Raw genomic sequence first — 19,566 nt, forward strand, 5'->3', positions numbered from 1 at the left:
AGGTTCTGGGAGCAAGTAGCTCCAGGATGTGGGTTCCGGCTGTTGTTGCAGCTGTCGGGTGCGGCCTGAGGCAGGCCTGTGGTCACACACCCAAGCCTCCTTGTTTCCACGGGGGAAGGCTCTTCAGCTGCTAATGGGGCTTCTCTACCTGGCACACAGGAAGTTGGAATCCTAGACTTGGCTTTCCCACCCCGGAACTTCTGCCAACCCCTACAGCTCAGAGGAACACAAGGCCTCCAGATGTTCCCTGGCCCAGGATACTGGGGTTTGATGTGGCCACCCAGCTAGCTATGGAGGAGGCCTTCTGCCCTCTCTGATCCTTAAGCCTCTCCCCAAAGCTGTGCTTGACTCAAAGAGAAGTGCCAATACCACATGCACACACACGTACACACACACACAGCAGAGGCAGGTCATAATGAAGTTTTAAGTTACGTTTCAGCTATGGGTGATCTTTATTAGAACTTTTTGGACAACAGAAACTGTGACATGTATTCCCACCCAAAAGGGCCTGTGTTTCTATACAAAGGTAGCAGATAAAAAGAAATGGTGCATCACTGGGCTAGAGAGAAGGCTCAGCAGCTGAGAGCAGTTGTTGCCCTTGCAGAAGACCTGGGTTCAATTCCTAGGACCCACGTGGCAGCCCAAAACCATCCGTCACTCCAGTTCCAGGGGGTCTGGTGCCCTCTTGTGGCCTTCATGGGCACCTGACACACACATCATGCACAGACAACCGGGTGGCAAACCACTCGTGCATATAAAAACAAATGAACAAGTAAATAAAGAAAACAGTATTCTGCCAAAAAGAAAAAGAAAAAGAAAAACGGTACAATCAAGTATGAGGAGCTTTGAGGCAATGCAAAGGGGGAGACAGGAAGTGAGGAGAAGCCTCTGGGGCAGACACCACCTCTACTGCTCCTGACCCAGCAGCCCCTGCCTGGTCCACTGTTGGAACATTCCAGTCCACTCTTGCCAAATGGCAAAGTGGTTGGTTCTACAAACCAGGAAACAGAGGAGGTTTTTTTTGCTTTTTTTTTTTAACTGAAAAGCGCCTGACTTGAGAAGTCTCCCTATCCCCATGGAGACGAAGTAACCCAACGACTGGAGAGGGTGACGGCAAGAAACACAGCACCAACAGGGTCTCCCAGGGGATGGTTCCCCAGCATCCTCCACAGAGCTCTGCTGACCTCCGGTTGATAGTGACTCTTAGGCGTATCAGCTGCCTCCAGGATCAGCTTTTAGAAGGACGCCAGTATCACTTGGAGACAGCGAGGTGGCTCAGCAGTTACGCATACTTGCCGCTAGTTCAGTTCCCAGCGCGCACCTGTCAGCTCACAAACCATCTGTAACTCCAGGTCCGGCCCCTCCCCCCCCCCTTCTGCCTTCCAAGGGCGCGTGCATATTATGCAAACACTCATACACATAAGTAAAAATAAATCTTTTTTCAATTGCTTAGATTTATTTATTTTGTGTGTGTGTGTGTGTGTGTGTGTGTGTGTGTTGCCTGCATTTATGTACTTTTGCCATGTGTGTGTGTCTGATGCCCAAAGAGGTTAGAAGAGGATGCCAGGTCCCCTGGAACTGGAGTTAGAGATGGTTGTGCGCTGCTGTGTGGGTTCTAGGAACCAAGCCTGGGTCCTCCGCAAGAGCAACAATTAAGTGCTCTGAATTGCTGAGCCTTCTCTCCAGCCCGAACAATTTTGTTGTTGTTGTTGTTGTTGTTGTTTTTTAAAGGGAGAGTTAGCTGGAGACATGGCTCAGTGGTTAAGAGTGCTTAGTGAGGCTGGGCATGGTGGCCCACGCCTTTAATCCCAGCACTCGGGAGGCAGAGGCAGGCAGATCTCTGTGAGTTCAAGGCCAGCCTGGTCTACGAAGGGAGTCCAGAACAGCCAAGGCTACACAGAGAGACCCTGCCTCGAAAAAAATGAGTGCTCAGTGAACTTGCAGAAGACATGGGTTCTGTTCCCAGCTCCTGCATGGAGGCGCACAACTGTCTGTAACTCCAAGTCCAAGGAATCACATGCCCTTTTCTAGCCTCCAAGGGCTCCTAGACACACGTGGTGCCCACAGGCCCATATACATAGATAAAAACATAAATAAACAAAGGTCTTTTAAGGACCCCATTCTCACTCTCAGCAAGATGGCAGCCAAAGTGTCACTCACTTAGACCACTGTCCCGTGTCCCGTTACATAAATCGAAGTGATCAAGGCGAGGCACCAAGCATTTCATTCTCAGACAACCCCCGAGTGGTTTCTGCCTCCACAGGGGGAGTTCGTGTCCGCCTTCCGGCAGGCCCAGTGCCGTCAGAACGCCCTGCCTGATGCGAATGCCGGCATGAGAGTCCGCTTCAAAGAAGGCACTGACACCATTGAGGACCTGAGCATTGCCTACGGAGGCGTGGGGCCCACCACCCTCAGTGCAGAGGGACCCTGCCAGCGCCTCCTCGGCAGGTAAGCGACCAACACTGTGCCTTAAAGGGAACCTTGACCATGTGGAAAACAGACTGGCCCTGACAACTGTCGATAAAGCCCTCAAATGGCGGAAACTCGGACTTTAAAAAAAAAAATCAATGCTTGTTCCTTCTTTGATTTTGCTGAATTAATTCCACATTACTTGGCTTCAATTAAGCCACTTTTCGGACACCACAAAAATGGCCTAAGCCTGAGTTCGGGCAGCAGGTGATATTTTCTGGTCCAATGCCCTCTTCCCCTGCAAACGAACGTTCCGCAGGCCCTCTCCACCCGGAGCTCCTACCACAGAGCACATGCTGTCTCATTCCTGGGTAAAGGACATCCAAGCCTGAGTTCTGTTCTGCTCTAGAATATTCTGGAATGGTTCTAGAATCCCCTGACTCTAAAAACATGATTGATTTATGCTGCAAGCATAATGGAGAAGGCCCATTCTCACCCATTGTGCCACTTGGAGCAAGGCCCAGGCTATGATTTTTCCAGAGACCCTTGCTAATGTGATGTCTAGAGAAACTCTGGGAATCTCTAAAATTGTCAGTCCCAGTGCAATCAGACCTCCTTTGGTTTTTTGTTTAGTTGGTTGGTTTTGTTTTGTTTTGTTTACCTGACAGGGTTTCTCTGTGTAGCCTTGGCTGTCCCAGACTTGCTCTGTAGACCAGGCTGGCCTCGAACTCACAGTGATCCGCCTCCCAGAGTGCTGGGATTAAAGGTGAGCGCCACCCCTGCCCCGCTCAGGCCTCCTTTAATTGGTTCTTCTTGCCTCGCTCTGTGCCAGGCGCTGGAACGCGCTCATGCTGGACGAGGCGTGCAGGCTGCTCCTGGATGAAGTCTCCCTCCCCGGCTCAGCCCTGGGGGGCAAGGTGGAATTCAGGAGGACTCTGATCGTCAGCTTCTTCTTCAAGTTCTACCTGGAGGTTCTGCAGGAACTGAGGGCCGAAGTAAAGCCGCCCGCTGTGCCCGCAGTAAGTGCGCTGGCGGATCAGGATAGCTCCTGTTCTTACGGCTCCCGGGAGGCTGGGGCGGGGAGACCACACTGAGCTCAAGGAAGGCCTGCCTTAGCTACAGAGTGAGACCTGTCTCCAAATAAGTAGTAAACACCAGAAGCGTCATCAGAGCTTACATGGTTGCTCCTGAGAGCTTTGAGGCTCCGTCTGGCTTCTGGTGGCTTGCTAGTGACCTTCAGGGTTAATTTACCTTGAAAGTGTCGCTCTGCTGTGGCGTTCACATGACGCTGCCCCTGTGTGCATATCTATGTCCAAATGCCTCCTTCTAAGAGGACATCAGCCACCGCGTCAGCCAATTCTAATTCGTTACCACGGCGGTCAGCATCCCACCTTGCTCGGCGGGCTAAGTCCCGCTGCGTTTTAGAGGTTAGGGCTTCAGCAGGGTGATTTAGGAGGACGAAATCAGAACCATAACACTGGCCTCTATCAGCTCCTTGCTGCCATAAGTACCTAGCTTTCCCACTGTTTTTGTCAGTTGTCCTGTGGGGAGCCTGTTACCATTGTTCGTCCTCTGTTCTGGGTCAGCCTTTGTTAGTCATTAGTCACTGGGATTCAGGCCTGAAGGGCTGCCAAACAACTTTCAACTTTCAGGTGTTTCTTGTGACCCAGAACAGAAATGCTACAGGGTCTGTGGCTCTCTCTGTGATTTTGTTTTGTTTTGTTTTTTAAGGTTTATTTATTATTATGTATAGTGCTCTGCCTGCATGTACACCAGCTCACCAGAAGAGGGAGCCAGATCTCATTATAGATGGTTGTGAGCCACCATGTGGTTGCTGGGGATTGAACTCAAGACCTTTGGAAGAGGAGCCAATGTTCCTAACCTCTGAGCCATCTCTCCAGCCCCTACTCTGTGTTTTTTCTTTCTTTTAAAATAAGTGTTATTGAGGCATAATTTAGAGTAAAATGAGAGACTAATAAATATATAATAAAACCAACCTGCTTAAACTTAGTGGAGCCATCACCTGAAACTAAACGTAACACATTTTCATCCCCCCAAAGAATCCCCACGCCCCCTTTGTGTCATCGTCACCACCCCTTCAGGCAAATGCAGATGGCATAGTGTGGCACTAAAGCTTCATTTTGCTTAGTCTAAAATTTTGTAATCAATATGAATTGTGAGGGTTTTTTTTACGTTTCAAAAAGACTAAGACTGATATGTATACTAATCAAAACAGCCCCCTAGAGTTTCTGATTGCAAACGTCTGGAATACATTGAGCAAATTATTTACTCTCCCACTTGTTCTGGCTCCCTCTCTTAACCTCTCCCGACCATGATCTCATTGCTCACCCTTCCCTGCCCTGTTACACACACACACACACACACACACACACACACTAACCTCTGAATTTCAGACTCAGAATTGCATTTCATCTCTCAATCAGGACGCCAGAACAGTCTTCCATCCTCAGAGAAAGCTGGGATCCTGACAAAAGCAGTCAGAATTTTTCTCCTTTTGTGAACCATGGGCTCTAGCGTATTCTGGGATGGCTTATCCCTTCCTAGCACACCCAACCTCCTTCCAACCTCCAAGCTCACTGGCACACCTTTTCCTCAGGGCCCTGAGGATCAGATTCAAACCAACAGTCCAAGCCCTCGCTTGGATGGGGGATGGGAGAGTACCAGGCTCATAAAAAGTGAAACCCTGGGGAAAAGAAAAAAAAAAGTGAAACCCTGGTGAGGGTGGGAGGTCGGGGGTGGGGATGGGGGTAACCAGGCCACCCTCTGGGCATTAGGAGCATCTTACATAATCCAAACCCAACCTGATCCAGACTAACCAGCGCCCGCACCCCAACCCCACCCCTTTCTCTCTCTCTCTCTCTCTCTCTCTCTCTCTCTCTCTCTCTCTCTCTCTCTCTCTCTCTCCTGAGTCATCCCAGGACAGCCAGCGTTATCCAGAGATTGCAGGCCGCTTCCTAAGCGCTCTGGGAGAGTTCCAGGTCACGCTACCCCGGGGAGTCCAAACATACCAGGTCAGAGAGTTTGATTTCACTGAAACCTACACTGAGAGATAAGCGAGAGATGTGTGGACAGGGCAAGCTATTCACACGGGTGCTTTTCAGTCCTTTCTAGTTGTTCCTAAGCCAAATCAGGAACCATTGGCCCCGAGAGCTGGTGCTGAGGGAGCACAGGCCGCGCTGATTTGCAGACAGTCATCACTAAAGTGACATGTTTTAGGCGTTTGTTAACTACTCCCCGGAAGAGAAGCTGAGCCCAGACGGTCAGTCTCCAGTGCAGACTGCACATGTTTAATCTCCAGTCAGCAAACAAAGGCCTGAGAGGGACTCAGCTCACCCTTCTGGAAGAACAATTCAGAAATTAGCTATTCTTGCTGGTGCACAGCCCTCTTCACCCTCTACACACACACACACACACACACACACACACACACACACATACCACACACAGACATACACACACACACACACACATACACACACATACATACAACACACACACATACATACACACACACATACATACACACACACATACACACACACACACACACACACACACACACACACACGAAGACATGACTCTCCTAGGTATGGTTGAGGGGGTAGGTTTTATTGTAGATATGGGGGAGAAAACAGACAGAGGCACCTGGAAGGGTCCAGACTGAACTGGGCCATGAGACAGGATGGGGAGAAATCCAGAGGGGTGAGGTGCGCCAAGAGAGAAGGCAAGAAGAAAGAAAGCCAAGATGGCTGAGGCTGTCTGGGGGTCAGGGAAGCCAGGGGAATAGAGGTGAAGCTCCGGGGCTGGAGAGTTGAGAGTGGAAGGCCAGGGGATGCCAGCCAGGATGGCCCTGTGACAGGCACTAGTGAGTAGAGATGAGGGACACTGGTGGCCAGAGTCTGCTTTGGTAGTTTAAACAGGCACCTCAGTTAGGCGTTGTCCAGAGCTAGAGACCTAACATACACATGCGCACACCACATGCATGCACATACACACTCACACATGCATACACACACTCACTTGTGCACATTCACACTCACACACTCACACGTGTACATTCACACTCACATGCACACTCATGCATACGTGCACACACATACTCACACATTCACATACGCACTCATGCACGCACGAACACTCACAGGCTCTCACACAATGCATACACACACATTCATATATGCACATTCACACACATGCATAGACGCACATACATACACATACATGCACACTCATGCATGCATGAACCCTCACAGGCTCTCACACGCATGCATACACACACTCACAGGTGCACATTCACACTCACATGCATACACACATGCATAGATGCAGATACACACACACACACACACACACACACACACACACACACACACGCATGCTCACACCAGTGGAAGCTTCTCAGAGAAAATCTGTGGAATAAATTCTTTCAAGACCAGCCTGGATCTGGAGAACCTCAGTCCCGCCCTCTGCCAGAGTGACCCTGGCGAGTCACCACTCAGACTTCTCACTCTCCGTGGGCCATGCTATGCCTCCTAGGCCTCATCAGAATGAGGGGTTCAGGGGTACCACAAACGGAGGAAGTGAGCGTCCTTTCACCCACTTCACCATTCTGCACAAATGTTGGCCTGTCAGAGGCATTGCCACAAACCCGAAATGACAAGTTCTCAGATTAGTCACGCTAATCATCTGAACTGTGGCTCCACCCTGAGTCAGCCAGGCCACCAGAGTCGAAAAGCGTCTGGGCTTAACTGTGTCTTCCTCTGTAGAGCGTGGATTCTCACCAACCTCTCCAAGATCCAGTTGGACGTCCCATCATGCACCTGTCGGGTATTAAACATGCCACAGGGGAAGCCATATTTTGTGATGACATCCCCAAGGTGGATAAGGAACTTTCCATGGCTCTGGTAACCAGTACCAGGGCTCATGCAAAAATCATGTAAGTAAAGCAAAGCTTTAAAAAATCTTTTAAAAGATGTTGTCAGTCCTGAGATTCGGCAGAGAAAAACCAATTCCACTATTTAGGGGCCAATTTTTAATTAAGCTTTATTAAATATTAAATACTGACCAAGAGATGGGCTATGGTCAGGACAGTTTCCTGGAATTTCCCACCTGAGAATGGCGCTGAGACGCCTGTTGCAGTGCCTTATAAAGACAAACCCATGGTCCACCATACTTTCCCATGAGGCGTTGTTATTTCCCAAGAACTACAACTCCCAGCATTCCAGGAAATTAACTGGTCCTTGGGCAGCTGGGGTTTACAGGTTAATCTAGGCATTTCAGTATACCTGAGGGCTGCCTCGTGGGAATGTGCCTTTTTCTGCAGTGCCCTGACCCAAAGAGCTCCAGGAGGAAGAGGGAAAATCTAGAATAGAACTTCTTGTGGGGTTGGGGGGAAATAGCACAGAGGCTGGGGATCTAAGTCAGTTGGTAGAATGTTGTACACTCTCCCAAGCACAAAGCGTGGTCCCCAGCGTGGCTGACCTACCGCTGCAACTCCAGTGCTCAGAAGAGGATCAGACGTGCACCGCTGTCATCCTCATTTACATGGCTAATTCCAGGCCCATGTGGATTACACAAAACCTTGTCTCAAAAAATAAAAAGTAGGGCCTGGAGAGATGTCTCAGAGGTTAAGAGCACCATCTGCTCTTCCAAAGGTCCTGAGTTCAATTCCCAGCAACCACATGGTGGCTCACAACCATCTATAACGAGATCTGGTGCCCTCTTCTGATGTACATGCAGGCAAAACACTGTATACATAATAAATAAATAAGTCTTTTAAAAAATTAAAAGTAAAAACGTACAGGCCTTTTGTTTGCTTTCTAAAAATCATAAAACCTCACCTCCCGGCAGCCTCGTGCATGACTCAGAGGCACTCTGACACCACTGAAACACCAACTTCATTAGTGAATAAAAAAGAAAAGTTGTCATACATTTCCAAAGAAAGCTGGTCCCACTGTCCTTCCCTGGCAACTGAGTTGTCACTTCCTGGCCGTGCAGCAGGTCTCCTGGACCCTACTCCATGGCAGGTCTATTCTGATTGCTCAGAGGCTGGATTCGCCGTTCAGTGTTTCTATTTTTAACTATACTCTATTCTCCCCTCCCTCCAGTTGGAGGCCCTCAAAGTTTGCCAGATGTCTCCCTCTTAAATGTCTCCCCGTGTACAGATCAATCGATCCATCTGAGGCCCTTGACCTCCCTGGTGTGGTCGACGTGATAACAGCTGAAGACATCCCAGGCACCAACGGTGATGAGGATGACAAACTACTGGCCGTAGATAAGGTATGAACAGGACATGCTTTCAAAGATGCTTGATTGTTTGATCACCCAAGGACCCCTGTCAGTCACCTGTCCTTGCCTCCTAGCTTTTTCTACCACGGAGATGCTGAAGTGCCAGGGCCCAGTGTCCTCTCTGCCCCAATACCTCCATTCTAACCTGTTTTTCTGAAGATAGGAAATAGCAAATTAAACCAAAAATAATCACAGATCTGATTCAGCTACTGTGAGCCTCTGGGAACTGATCTGTAGCGAGATAGAATGCTCTAGAACAGCGGTTCTCAACCTTCCTAATGCTGTGACCCTTTAAAACAGTTCCTCATGTTGTAGTGACCCCCTCAACCATACAATTATTCCGTTGCTATTGTTATTAACAGTAATTTGAATATCTGTTATGTAGGATATCTCATATGCAACTCCTGTGAAAAGGCTCCTTCAACCCCCAGAGGGATCAAGACCCACAGGTTAAGAACCACTGCCCTAGAAAGATCTAGAAAGGAAGTGGGCAGACCACAGCCCTGTCCTTTTATTTGTACAGAACTCTCTCCCTTCCTAAACCTGTTCGCTCACCGGGTCTCACTTTCCTTCACATGCTCATTTTTTTGTTATGTTTTGTTTGTTTGTTTCTTTGTTTGTTTTTCAAGACAGGGTTTCTCTGTGTAGCCTTGGCTTTCCTGGGCTCTCTGTAGACCAGTCTGGCCTCGAAAACACACCCTATTTTTAATTAGTTCTCTTGGTTTGTGAACTCAACACTCACTTACTGACCACCCTGTCTTAGAGCCAGAGCACCTGCCTTCTGTTCCAGCATCTTCACCTACTGTATGTATGCCCTTGCAGTCCTCCATCTTTAAAGGAGGAATGATTGATTGTAAGGCACACTTCATTGTGTCATAGAGGTGGGACAAGTGAACACACTGGAGGTACCTAGGGCAGTGGTTGGCATATGAAGACTCTCACTGTGTGCTGGCTATTGTCACCTTTCAATAAATGCCACATGCTTTCTCCTCCAGCCTTGGAAAAGATCAGTGGGTGGTGGTGGTGGTGTTTTTGTTTTTCTTTTCTGGATTCATCAGAAGAGGTTGGCTATCATCTATCAGCCGCCATTATAAAACTGCCTAAAGATGGAGCTGGAGAGATGGCTCAGTGGTTAGGAGCACTGGCTGCTCTTCCAGAAGACCTGGGTTTGATTCCCAGCACCCATGTGATGGCTCATAACCACCTGTAACTCCAGTTACCAGGGATCCAGTGTCTTCTTCTGGCCTCTCTGGGCACTGTATGCATGTGGTACATAGACATACGTGACAGCAAAACACCTGCACACAAAATAAAAATAAATAAGTCTAAAAAAATCATAGTGGGAGGCCAAAACAACAGAAATGGATTTTTATAAAGTTCTAGAGTTGAGCCCCAGCCACAGTGTCAGCAGATCTGGTGTCTTCTGCAGAATCTTTCCTTGACTTGCTGTTGGCTGCCTTCTCGGTGTCTTCGTTTTCCCTTTTCTCTGCTCATCAGTCATAATGAACAGAAGCCCCACACTTAGGACCTCACTCAGCGCTAATAGCCTCGGTGTGTAACAGTGCTTGCTGGGTAAGTGCCCGGGCATCTCCTGCTATCTGCTTCTGTGCATGTACTTTACAGGTGCTCTGTGTGGGCCAGGTCATCTGTGCTGTGGTTGCGGAGACTGATGTTCAAGCAAAACGAGCAACTGGAAAGATAAAAGTCACCTATGAGGATCTGACACCTGTGATTTTCACCATTGAGGTAAGTAGGACCGGTCAGTCTCCCTCTAAGATTATAAAGTCGGGCTGGAGAGATGGCTCAGTGGTTACGCACCGGCTGCTCTTACTGAGGACCTGGGCTCTGTTCCCAGTGTCTACACAGTGGCTCACAACCATTTGTAATTCCAGTCCCAGAGGATCTGACACCCTCTTCTGGCCTCTGCCGACACCAGGCATGCATGTGGTACTTAGACATACACGTGGGCTAACACTCATACACTTACAACAAAAATAAATCTTTTACAAGAAAGATTATAAAGTCAAAAGCATCCTTGTAAATGCCCTAGTATTAGAAGACTAACTCAGAACCTCCCCGCCCCCACCCCTTGACATCTGTTTGTTCTGGAAGAAATCATTTTGCTTTGGAAGATATTACTTGTACGAGATGAAACTATCTTTGGCTCCAAGGAACAGGAAAAAAAAAAAACAATCAGAAGTTTCTCTCTCACGTTCAAAAGCCTAAAAGTAGCCAGGTCTGTGGCAGAGGCCTGTGATTCTGCCTGTGGAAGCTGCTGAGGCAGACAAATGGCACCAAGGCAGGGCAGTGAAACACTGACTCAAAACAAAACGTGAGCAGAACGAGCGGTGTGTGGCTCTGTGAACTCCGAGGGAGAATGTTTGCCTTCAAACAAAAGGAAAAACAAAAAAAAAAACCCCAAAAAACTAGGAGCGATCAGTCCAAGGCTTATCTGGAACAGTAGTTTATATCTGCGTACATGGTTTACATGGTACGTTTTGTGCAGCTTTGTCAGATTCCCCGTGAGTGCGTAATGCATGAATGGACAGGAATTTCGTTTTCTCGGTTCTAGTGTCTGTGAAGTCCAAAACTGAAGGGCCGCATGCAATGCTACAGAATTCTGAAAGGTGGAAGGGGAAGAGAGTAAGAGAGAGAGAGAGAGAGAGAGAGAGAGAGAGAGAGAGAGAGACTTGCTTTCATAACGAAACTGTTCCACTGTGGTTATAGCAGTAACCCACCCACCGGATGGGCCCCCGTTTACCAATATTACCTACTCCTGAGGGTCCCTCTCTCAAGACTGTTGCCCTGGAAGTTAAGCGGGGACATGAGCCACAGCTTGTGTCTCCAGAACACAGCTCCTTCTATCCAGTCTCTGGAATGCATGGTTTTCTTTTTTTCCTCTTTTCTTTCTTTCTTTCTTTTTTTTTTTTTTTTTGGTTTTTTTTTTTTTTGTTTGTTTGTTTGTTTGTTTGTTTTTTGGTTTGGTTTGGTTTTGGTTTTTTGATTTGTTTTGTTTTGTTTTGTTTTTCGAGACAGGGTTTCTCAGTGTAGCCTTCGTTGGACTGGACTTACTTTGTAGACCAGGCTGGCCTCGAATTCACAGTGATCCACCTGCCTCTGCCTCCCAAGAGCTGGGATTAAAGGAGTGCGCCGTCACACCCAGCCACATGGTTTCCATTCTAATAGCTACAGGAGCTCTCGCCCTTAAACCCACATTCCAGACAGCAAAAGCAATGAGGGCGGGTACCCCCAATGCCTTTTAGAACATTTCCCAACAGGGCATGGGGGCACACGCCTTCGATCCCAGCTCTTGGGCAGCAGAGGCAGGTGGATCTCTGTGAGTTACAGATTAGCCTGGTCTACAGAGCGAGTTCCAGGAGGGTCAGGACTACAAAGACTCACTGTCTTCAAAACATCAAAATAATGAAACAGATCATTTCCCAGTCCATTCAGGAAAGTGTGTACATTGCACATGCGCCTTTCATGCCAGCATCTGTCATACCTAACTGCCAAGGGAGCAGGAAGCATAATTTTATTCCAGGTGTCTTGTGTGTCCCCTCAAAGGCTTGGGACCCTCTTACTTGAGGAAAGTGATGAGAGTGGATATTGGGAGCAATAATGTCTTCAAGGCAGACACTAACCGTTATGAGAATCTTATGAAATTCTATAGAGATTCGCACTCTAATTTCTAGATCTTGGTGGTGGGATTCACCAAGATTTATTTCTGAGGAAAATAAGGGAATGAGAACGCAGAAAACTCAGATGTGGACTGGTGTGTTAATTTTGTCATTACTTTAACAAGCACCTGAGATAAACACCTTTTAAAGATGGACACGGGTTTTTTTTTTGGGGGGGGGAAGGGGATGAGACAGGGTTTCTCTGTGTAATAGGCCTGGCTGTCCTGGACTCCCTTTATAGACCAAGCTGGCCTCGAACTCACAGGGATCTGCCTGCCTCTGCCTCCCCAGTGCTGGGATTAAAGGTGTGCGCCACCACGCCCGGCTGATCGACAGTTTCTTCTGGCTTCGAGTTTTAGACGATTCAATCCATGCTTTGCTGGGCAATACATCATAGTGGCCACGCATGGGTGAGCAAAGCATTCGCCTCATGTCTGGGACAGGAAAGAGAGAAAAGGAAGAGACGGGTTCCCCGGTCCAGATTGAGGGCATGACTCCAATAACCTACAGCCTTCCAGGAGGCCTCAGTTGTTTAAAGTTCTACCATTTTTGGGCTGAAGAAATGGCTGAGAGGTTATGCGCACTGACTGCTCTTCCAGAGGTCCTGAGTTCAATTCCCAGCAACTGCATGGTAGCTCACAACCATCTATAATGTGATCTAGTGCCCTCTTCTGGCCTGCAGGTGTACATGCAGACAGAGCACTGTATACATAATAAATAAATAAATAAATTCTTAAAATTCTACCATTCTCACGCTGAGACCAAGCTGGGGAGGAGTGCCAAGCTGGGGACTGAGCCTCTGACTCATGGGTGTTTGAGGCACAGCATAGACCTAAACTATAGCACCTTGGACTTGCAGTCTCTGTCTCAGTGGCAGTCGTAGTTAGAGAAATCAGGTTGAGAGAAAAAAAAAACAGCTTGTTTCTGGACTTGTAATGTACCATAGCTGGTGTGCAAAGGCCCCGGGGAACCATGGGAACAGGCTGAACTGTGCCTGAGCAGTACCAGTCTTTCAATGTGCAGAGTTAAGCAGGGTTCTTAACCTTTCTGCACCAAACCAGCTCTGCTCCCATTTGCCAAATTTGTGAGGAATACAGGCTTCCTTGCCTCACTCTCCTCCCTTCAACTTGCCAGAATCCTAATGTGGGTTTGCTTTTGTTATTCTTTTATTTCCATTTGAACTCTACTCTCCTGAAGAGGAAAATGGCACCCAGAGGACACACCTATGACCTATCTGGGACCCAGAATAGTGAAAGAGCTAAATTTTCCTCAGAATAACAATGTTTAGAGTGAGTGAATAATTCCTCTATGACCAAAGGCAGGAAACAAAAATCGTATTTGCCAATAGCAATGTATCTGTGTATGCACTGACATGGGTATAAATGTGTGTTGTGTATTGTGAATGTTATGTGTATAATATATATGATAAAACTGATATAAAATCTATTTATAAGAGAGACAGTGTAGAACATAGGTGCTAGATTGAAGCTGTCAAATTTGAATTGTGGCTGAGTCCCTTTCTACCATGGTTTACTCACCTGTAAAAGCAGACTAATGACATGGAGCTCATCAAGTCCTATAGAGTGAATGAGTTAGTGAGCGTAAAACAGCGTCTGCTTCACTGTGCCCACTCGATACAGGTCATACCAGCAGAAGGACGTAGGTCTTTTGGCACACACTGTAGCAATAAACATACTTCTGTGTTTCCTACTGTGACTCATTGAGGTGAAAGTGTGTGCTGGATAGTCAATTTGACACAAGCTAAAGTCATCTGAAAGGAGAGAACCTCAATTAAGGCAGGCCAATCACTGTGAGTCTGAGGCCAGCCTGGTCTACAAAGAGAGTTCCAGGGCAGCCAGGGATATTACACAGAGAAACCCTGTCTAGAGGCAGCAGGTGGGAGGCTCCATAAGATCAGGCTGTAGGCAAGCGACTGCAGGGAATTTTCTTAATTAGTGGTTAATGGTCCATTGTGAGTGGAACCATTGTTAGGCTGGTGGTCCTGGGTTCTATAACAAAACAGGCTGAGCAAGCCATGAGGCGCAAGCCAGTAAACAGCACCCTTCCATGGCCTCTGTGTCAGCTCCTGACTCCAGGTTCCTGGCCTGCTTGACTTCCTGTCCTGACTTCCTGTGGTGATGATGATGAACAGCGATGTGGAAGCCTAAGCCAAACAAACCCTTTCCTCCCGTGGTGGCGCACGCCTTTAATCCCAGCACTCAGGAGACAGAAGGAGGCGAATCTCTGTGAGTTTGAGACCAGCTTGGTCTACAAAGAGAGTCCAGACCAACCAAGGCTACACACACACACACACACACACACACACACACACACACACACACACACACACACACAAAAGTTGGGTAGCTGTCACTGGGGAAGATAGCCTTTTTTTTTTTTTGTAGAACCAAGGATCTTGTATATTCTAGGCTAGTTCTCAGTTATCGAGTCACTTCTGCAAACCTAGACAAGCTGTTTCTAGAAACTAAGCCTAGGCTTGCATGCTACGTGTCTCACATATTTGCAGCCTGGCTTTGAGAGTTATTTTCTCCTCTTTAAGTCCCATTTCTTCATCATTAAAAAAAAAAAAAAGAAGTAAGGATAAAAATATAATATATGCATATATATTTAGTATGTAGTATTGTTGGGTCTGGAGTCCTGCAAATGAAACACAAAGGACACCCTGTAGTGGAGAAAAAAGTTTATTTTCCAGGCAACAATTACTGGCAGCCAGGGTCGAGGTTTCAGTATCGGGATTGAGAACTGTAACCAAGGAGCAAGCTTGTTACAGTCTTTCCCGCCCCCTCCTCCACCTGCTTTGATTTTTTTTTTTTTGAGACAGGGTTTCTCTGTGTGTAGCCTTGGCTGTCCTGGATTCACTTTGTAGACCAGGTTGGCCTCAAACTCACAGTGATCTGCCTGCCTCTGCCTCTGCCTCCCGAGTGCTGGGATTAAAGGTGTGCGCCACCAGGCCCCGGCTTTCTTACAGTCTTTTTGAAGCAAAAAAAAAAAAAAAACCCATAATCAGAAAAGCATGAACAGGAAGGGAGGGTGTGCAGTCTTATCTAGAAGGGTCAGTACCATGAGGCCTCACTGAGGCAGGGCTCCTCAGGATGTGATACGGAGTCAGCAATGTGTGACGTAAGCAGCGGCAATCTATCTTGGGACTCTTTTGTTTTCCCAGAGGACAGGCCTAAAATGGAGTCCGGGTGGTTAGTCCTTTCAGTGTCTGTGTTATGTGACACTGTTTCTGGGGAGATGGGACGAGATAGCTAGCCACCCCAGATAAAGAGCCAACAATGACAGACTGAAATAGTGAGATCACCAAAGCCCAACTTTGTGAAGCAATGAGTTCATAGGGGTTGCTTACAGGCAAATGCATGAGGGCTTGTGTATAGGAGCCTCAGGAATGACTCAAAGCCCTCCCTAGCATGGTGATGGCCCATGACAGCTGGAACTCCGGAGCTCACTCCGTGACTTGCAGGCCACTCCATAGGTCAGAGACCTGGGCTGTTCCTGGCCCCTTCTAGGCAGCTCTAATTTCAGCCACTTTTAGGCATGTGCCTCTTGGTTTGTAGGCAAAGCACCGTTTTTATTGTTTGCATCAACTTGAGCGGGGGAGGGGTGGTCTGTTTGGGGGACTTCCTGTGGTCTGTTTGGGGGAAACCTCTGTGGTGTTTATTTTCTGAGTCTTTTGTGGATGGGGTAGGGGATGCTGCCTGAATGTCTTTGCCACGAAGCCAAGGGAGGGTATAAAGTGGAACTGGATGGTTGTAAGCCACATGTATGTGCTAGAAATTGAACCCAGATCCCCTGGAAGAGCAACCAGTGCTCTTAGCTGCTGAGCCGTTTCTCCAGCTGCTACTACTTGGGTCTTTGGCAATGGGGGCATTGAGACAGGGTCTCACTATATAGCTCTGGCTGTCCTGGAATTCACTTTGTAGACTAGGCTCACCTCGAACTAAGAGAGATCCACCTGCCTCTGCCTCTGCCTCTGCCTCTGCCTCTGCCTCTGCCTCTGCCTCTGCCTCTGCCTCCCAAGTGCTAGGATTAAAGATGTGCACTGCTACACTCCTCTAACTTCCTGAGTCTCAATCAGCCTCCTGTTAGAGCGTTCTGAGTCCTAAGAGACTGTCCCCAGCTTCCCTGACGTGTAGCGAGCATCAACTCAGAGGAAATTGCTACGCAACAGTCTGTCACAAAGCAAGCACTCGATAAAAAGCACCTGCTTCCACTGTCACCATGCACAAGAAAGAAAGGCTGTGGACTCCAAGGCTTTCGGATTCCAAGGTTGCAAGAGACAGGTGTCATTCTGAAATACAGAAGGAGGTGCTGGGGCTGCAAGGTTAGCAAGGATCAGCTGTGGTAAGGCAGTCCACAGGACCCGAGAGTAGAATGGCTTCCACGTGGAAGTCAGCTCAGTCAGAAAACAGAGGTGGGGAGGAAAAGAGGGAGGGCGAAGAGCAAAAGTCTAGAGGGGATCTTTTGAAAAATATCAGATTCCCAATCAGAGTGTGAGAACCTATGTCCTCTCCGTCAACACAACCTCAGCCTTCTCAAAATCCTGAGTGAAGAAGAGGTTTCACGCATGTAGCTACCTAAGACTCTAATACACCTTTTTCCTTGGGGGAGATGTGAAAAAGGAAGGTTCACAGCTTCCCTGACGGTGTCTGGGCACCCAGCGCGGTTTCTAGAGACCCGCGCTATAAATAAGCAATTAGCATCGTGCGGGACGGTCCCAGAGTCCAGGCCCCACTTCTGAACATAGCTTCCTTCTTAACGTTCCCCTAGTCCTTCCGGCCGGTTTTCTCTGCAAACTGTTGAAGGCGGTCCCTCTGACATCTTGTGTGCTCTAGACCTCTTGAATGCTTGGCACCTTCCGTGTGTCCCAGGAAGCAACAGTGTTCAGGGGGATGACCAAGCAGCCAGCAGCAAAAAGAAAGGATGACCGGCCTTGTGTTTCCCTGTCCTTTTACATAGGATGCCATAAAACACAATTCGTTCCTGTGCCCTGAAAAAAAGCTTGAACAAGGCAACGTCGAGGAGGCGTTTGAAAACGTGGATCAGATAGTTGAAGGTAAACAGTGCAGAAGGGTTCAGAGAGGCCCCCCATCAGGAGCCAGCCCCCTTGGGAGGCTGGTTATCTGAAGTCCTGGGGCTTCCCCCAACTTAATGCTTCTTCTCAAAACCCTCAGGATTCCGAGCACCTCTGTGTGTGTGTGTGTGTGTGTGTGTGTGTGTGTGTGTGTGTGTGTGTTGTTTGGACGTAAAAAGTCACGGTAACAGAATAGGAGAACGTCCCTACGATTTGGTTTGTCAAGGGCTGAGTAAGAAATAGAACCTGGAGCTTTTTTTATTATTATTAATTGTTTTATTTCACATGCACTGGCATTTTGCCTGCATGTAAGTCTGTACGAGGATGTCAGATCCCCTAGAACTGAAGTTACAGACAGCTGTGATTTGCCATGTGGGTGCTGGGAATTGAACCTGGGTCCTCTGGAAGAGCTACAAGTGCTCTTAACCGCTGGCCCATCTCCAAAGCCCTGTCGTCAGTACCTGGAACTTTTAACTTTCAGAACTACAGTCTCCAGATCAGGTCCTCTCAATTGCCACAAGGTAAATGCTGGGTTCTCTGGTGGGTACTACTGCAGATGGGCGTTCACATCCCACTTCATTTAAAACGCTCTGTGATGGCCGCCTCCAAGCAGCGTGCACCCCAGCCATGGTCCTGCACTTGCCCTTCACAGGAGAGATCCACGTTGGAGGTCAAGAACATTTCTACATGGAGACACAGAGAGTGCTCGTTATTCCAAAGACAGAAGACAAGGAACTGGACATGTATGTGTCCACACAGGATCCGGCCCACGTGCAGGTGAGGTCCAGCAAGACTCCAACACCAGCTCCTTAACTCCATCGTGGTGGTCCGTCTCCACGTCACAGGTGGCAGCCATCTTTGTAGCAGAAACATCGAATCTAACTGTTGGAGATCTGTGACGCGGCTAAGACCCAAAACTGTTTCAATTTTTTTTAAAGATTTATTTATTTATGTATACAATGTTTTGCCTACATGTACACTTGCACACCAGAAGAGGGCACTCGATCTCTCTACAGATGGTTGTGAGCCACCGTGGTTGCTGGGAATTGAACTCAGGACCTCTGGAAGAGCAGTCAATGTTCTTAACCTCTGAGCCATCTCTCCAGCCCCTGTTTCAATTTTTTTCCTGTTCTTATCAACAATAAAAGGACAATCCTGATCACCTTCTTTTTTAATATATATTTTTCTTAATCTTTGAGAATTTCATGAGTATATACAAACTATTTTGATCATATGCACCCCACTACTCCTCTCCAACTTACCCCAGACCTCCAATATATCCCCTCATAAGTTCATGCCTTTTGTTTGTTTGTTTGTTTTTGTTTTTTCAAGATAGGGTTTCTCTGTGTAGCCTTGACTGTCCTGGACTCACTTTGTAGACCAGGCTGGCCTTGAACTCACAGAGATCCACCTGCTTCTGCCTCCCTGAGTGCTGGGATTAAAAGCGTGAGTCACCTCGCCTGGCTTCATGTCCTTTCTTTAAAGGGGATAGATGTGTGTGAACTTGGCTACACTGTTACACTTCAGGAAACAGAATCCTTCATTTTACTCTTCTTAAACCTCAATGTCTCTTACAGAAAACAGTGTCCTCAACCTTGAATGTCCCCATCAGCAGGATCACCTGCCATGTGAAACGAGTTGGTGGAGGCTTTGGAGGAAAGGTGGGGAGACCAGCAGTGTTCGGGGCCATTGCTGCTGTGGGTGCTGTCAAGTAAGTCTGCCTTAGGAGTCACCAGTGTGGGAGAGGCCGAGCCCGGAGGACAGCAGGAGCCTAACAAGTCAACTCTGGCTGCAGCCAGAGCCTGTTGGTCCCTGGGCAAGCCAGGCCTGTCTGTTTCTTTATAAAACATAGATGACTCACACCTGCCCTACTACCCTTTTAGGTTTTGCAAAAGTCAGCTGAACACGTGGATTTGATGAAGGTAACAGGCTTTAAGTAGGAAATAGGTGGGGCAGTTGGCTGGCTGCTCCAGAGCAGAGGGAGCCGCATCCCTGAGCTTCAGAGATGATGCATGTAGATGTGGGCAAGGCTCAAGTTCATCATTGCCCCGACTCTCTCGGCTCCCTCCAGCCCAG

General features: G+C 48.0%; 1 protein-coding gene across 1 annotated transcript in view; it reads left to right on the forward strand.

The window, feature by feature from the left end:
* The window catches only part of LOC311595705 (aldehyde oxidase 2-like), an 82,479-nt gene that overhangs the window by 26,584 nt on the left and 36,329 nt on the right, over nucleotides 1-19,566 (forward strand). Inside the window, exons 14-22 of the mRNA XM_084778670.1 lie at nucleotides 2,264-2,448; nucleotides 3,242-3,428; nucleotides 5,349-5,441; nucleotides 7,197-7,366; nucleotides 8,595-8,709; nucleotides 10,342-10,464; nucleotides 17,376-17,472; nucleotides 18,143-18,267; nucleotides 19,068-19,201. Coding sequence (XP_084634796.1) covers nucleotides 2,264-2,448; nucleotides 3,242-3,428; nucleotides 5,349-5,441; nucleotides 7,197-7,366; nucleotides 8,595-8,709; nucleotides 10,342-10,464; nucleotides 17,376-17,472; nucleotides 18,143-18,267; nucleotides 19,068-19,201 — 1,229 coding nt within the window. The remainder of the gene's footprint in view (nucleotides 1-2,263; nucleotides 2,449-3,241; nucleotides 3,429-5,348; nucleotides 5,442-7,196; nucleotides 7,367-8,594; nucleotides 8,710-10,341; nucleotides 10,465-17,375; nucleotides 17,473-18,142; nucleotides 18,268-19,067; nucleotides 19,202-19,566) is intronic.

This window comes from Acomys minous (assembly GCF_964271855.1).
Source record: "Acomys minous genome assembly, chromosome: 4".
NCBI lineage: Eukaryota > Metazoa > Chordata > Mammalia > Rodentia > Muridae > Acomys > Acomys minous.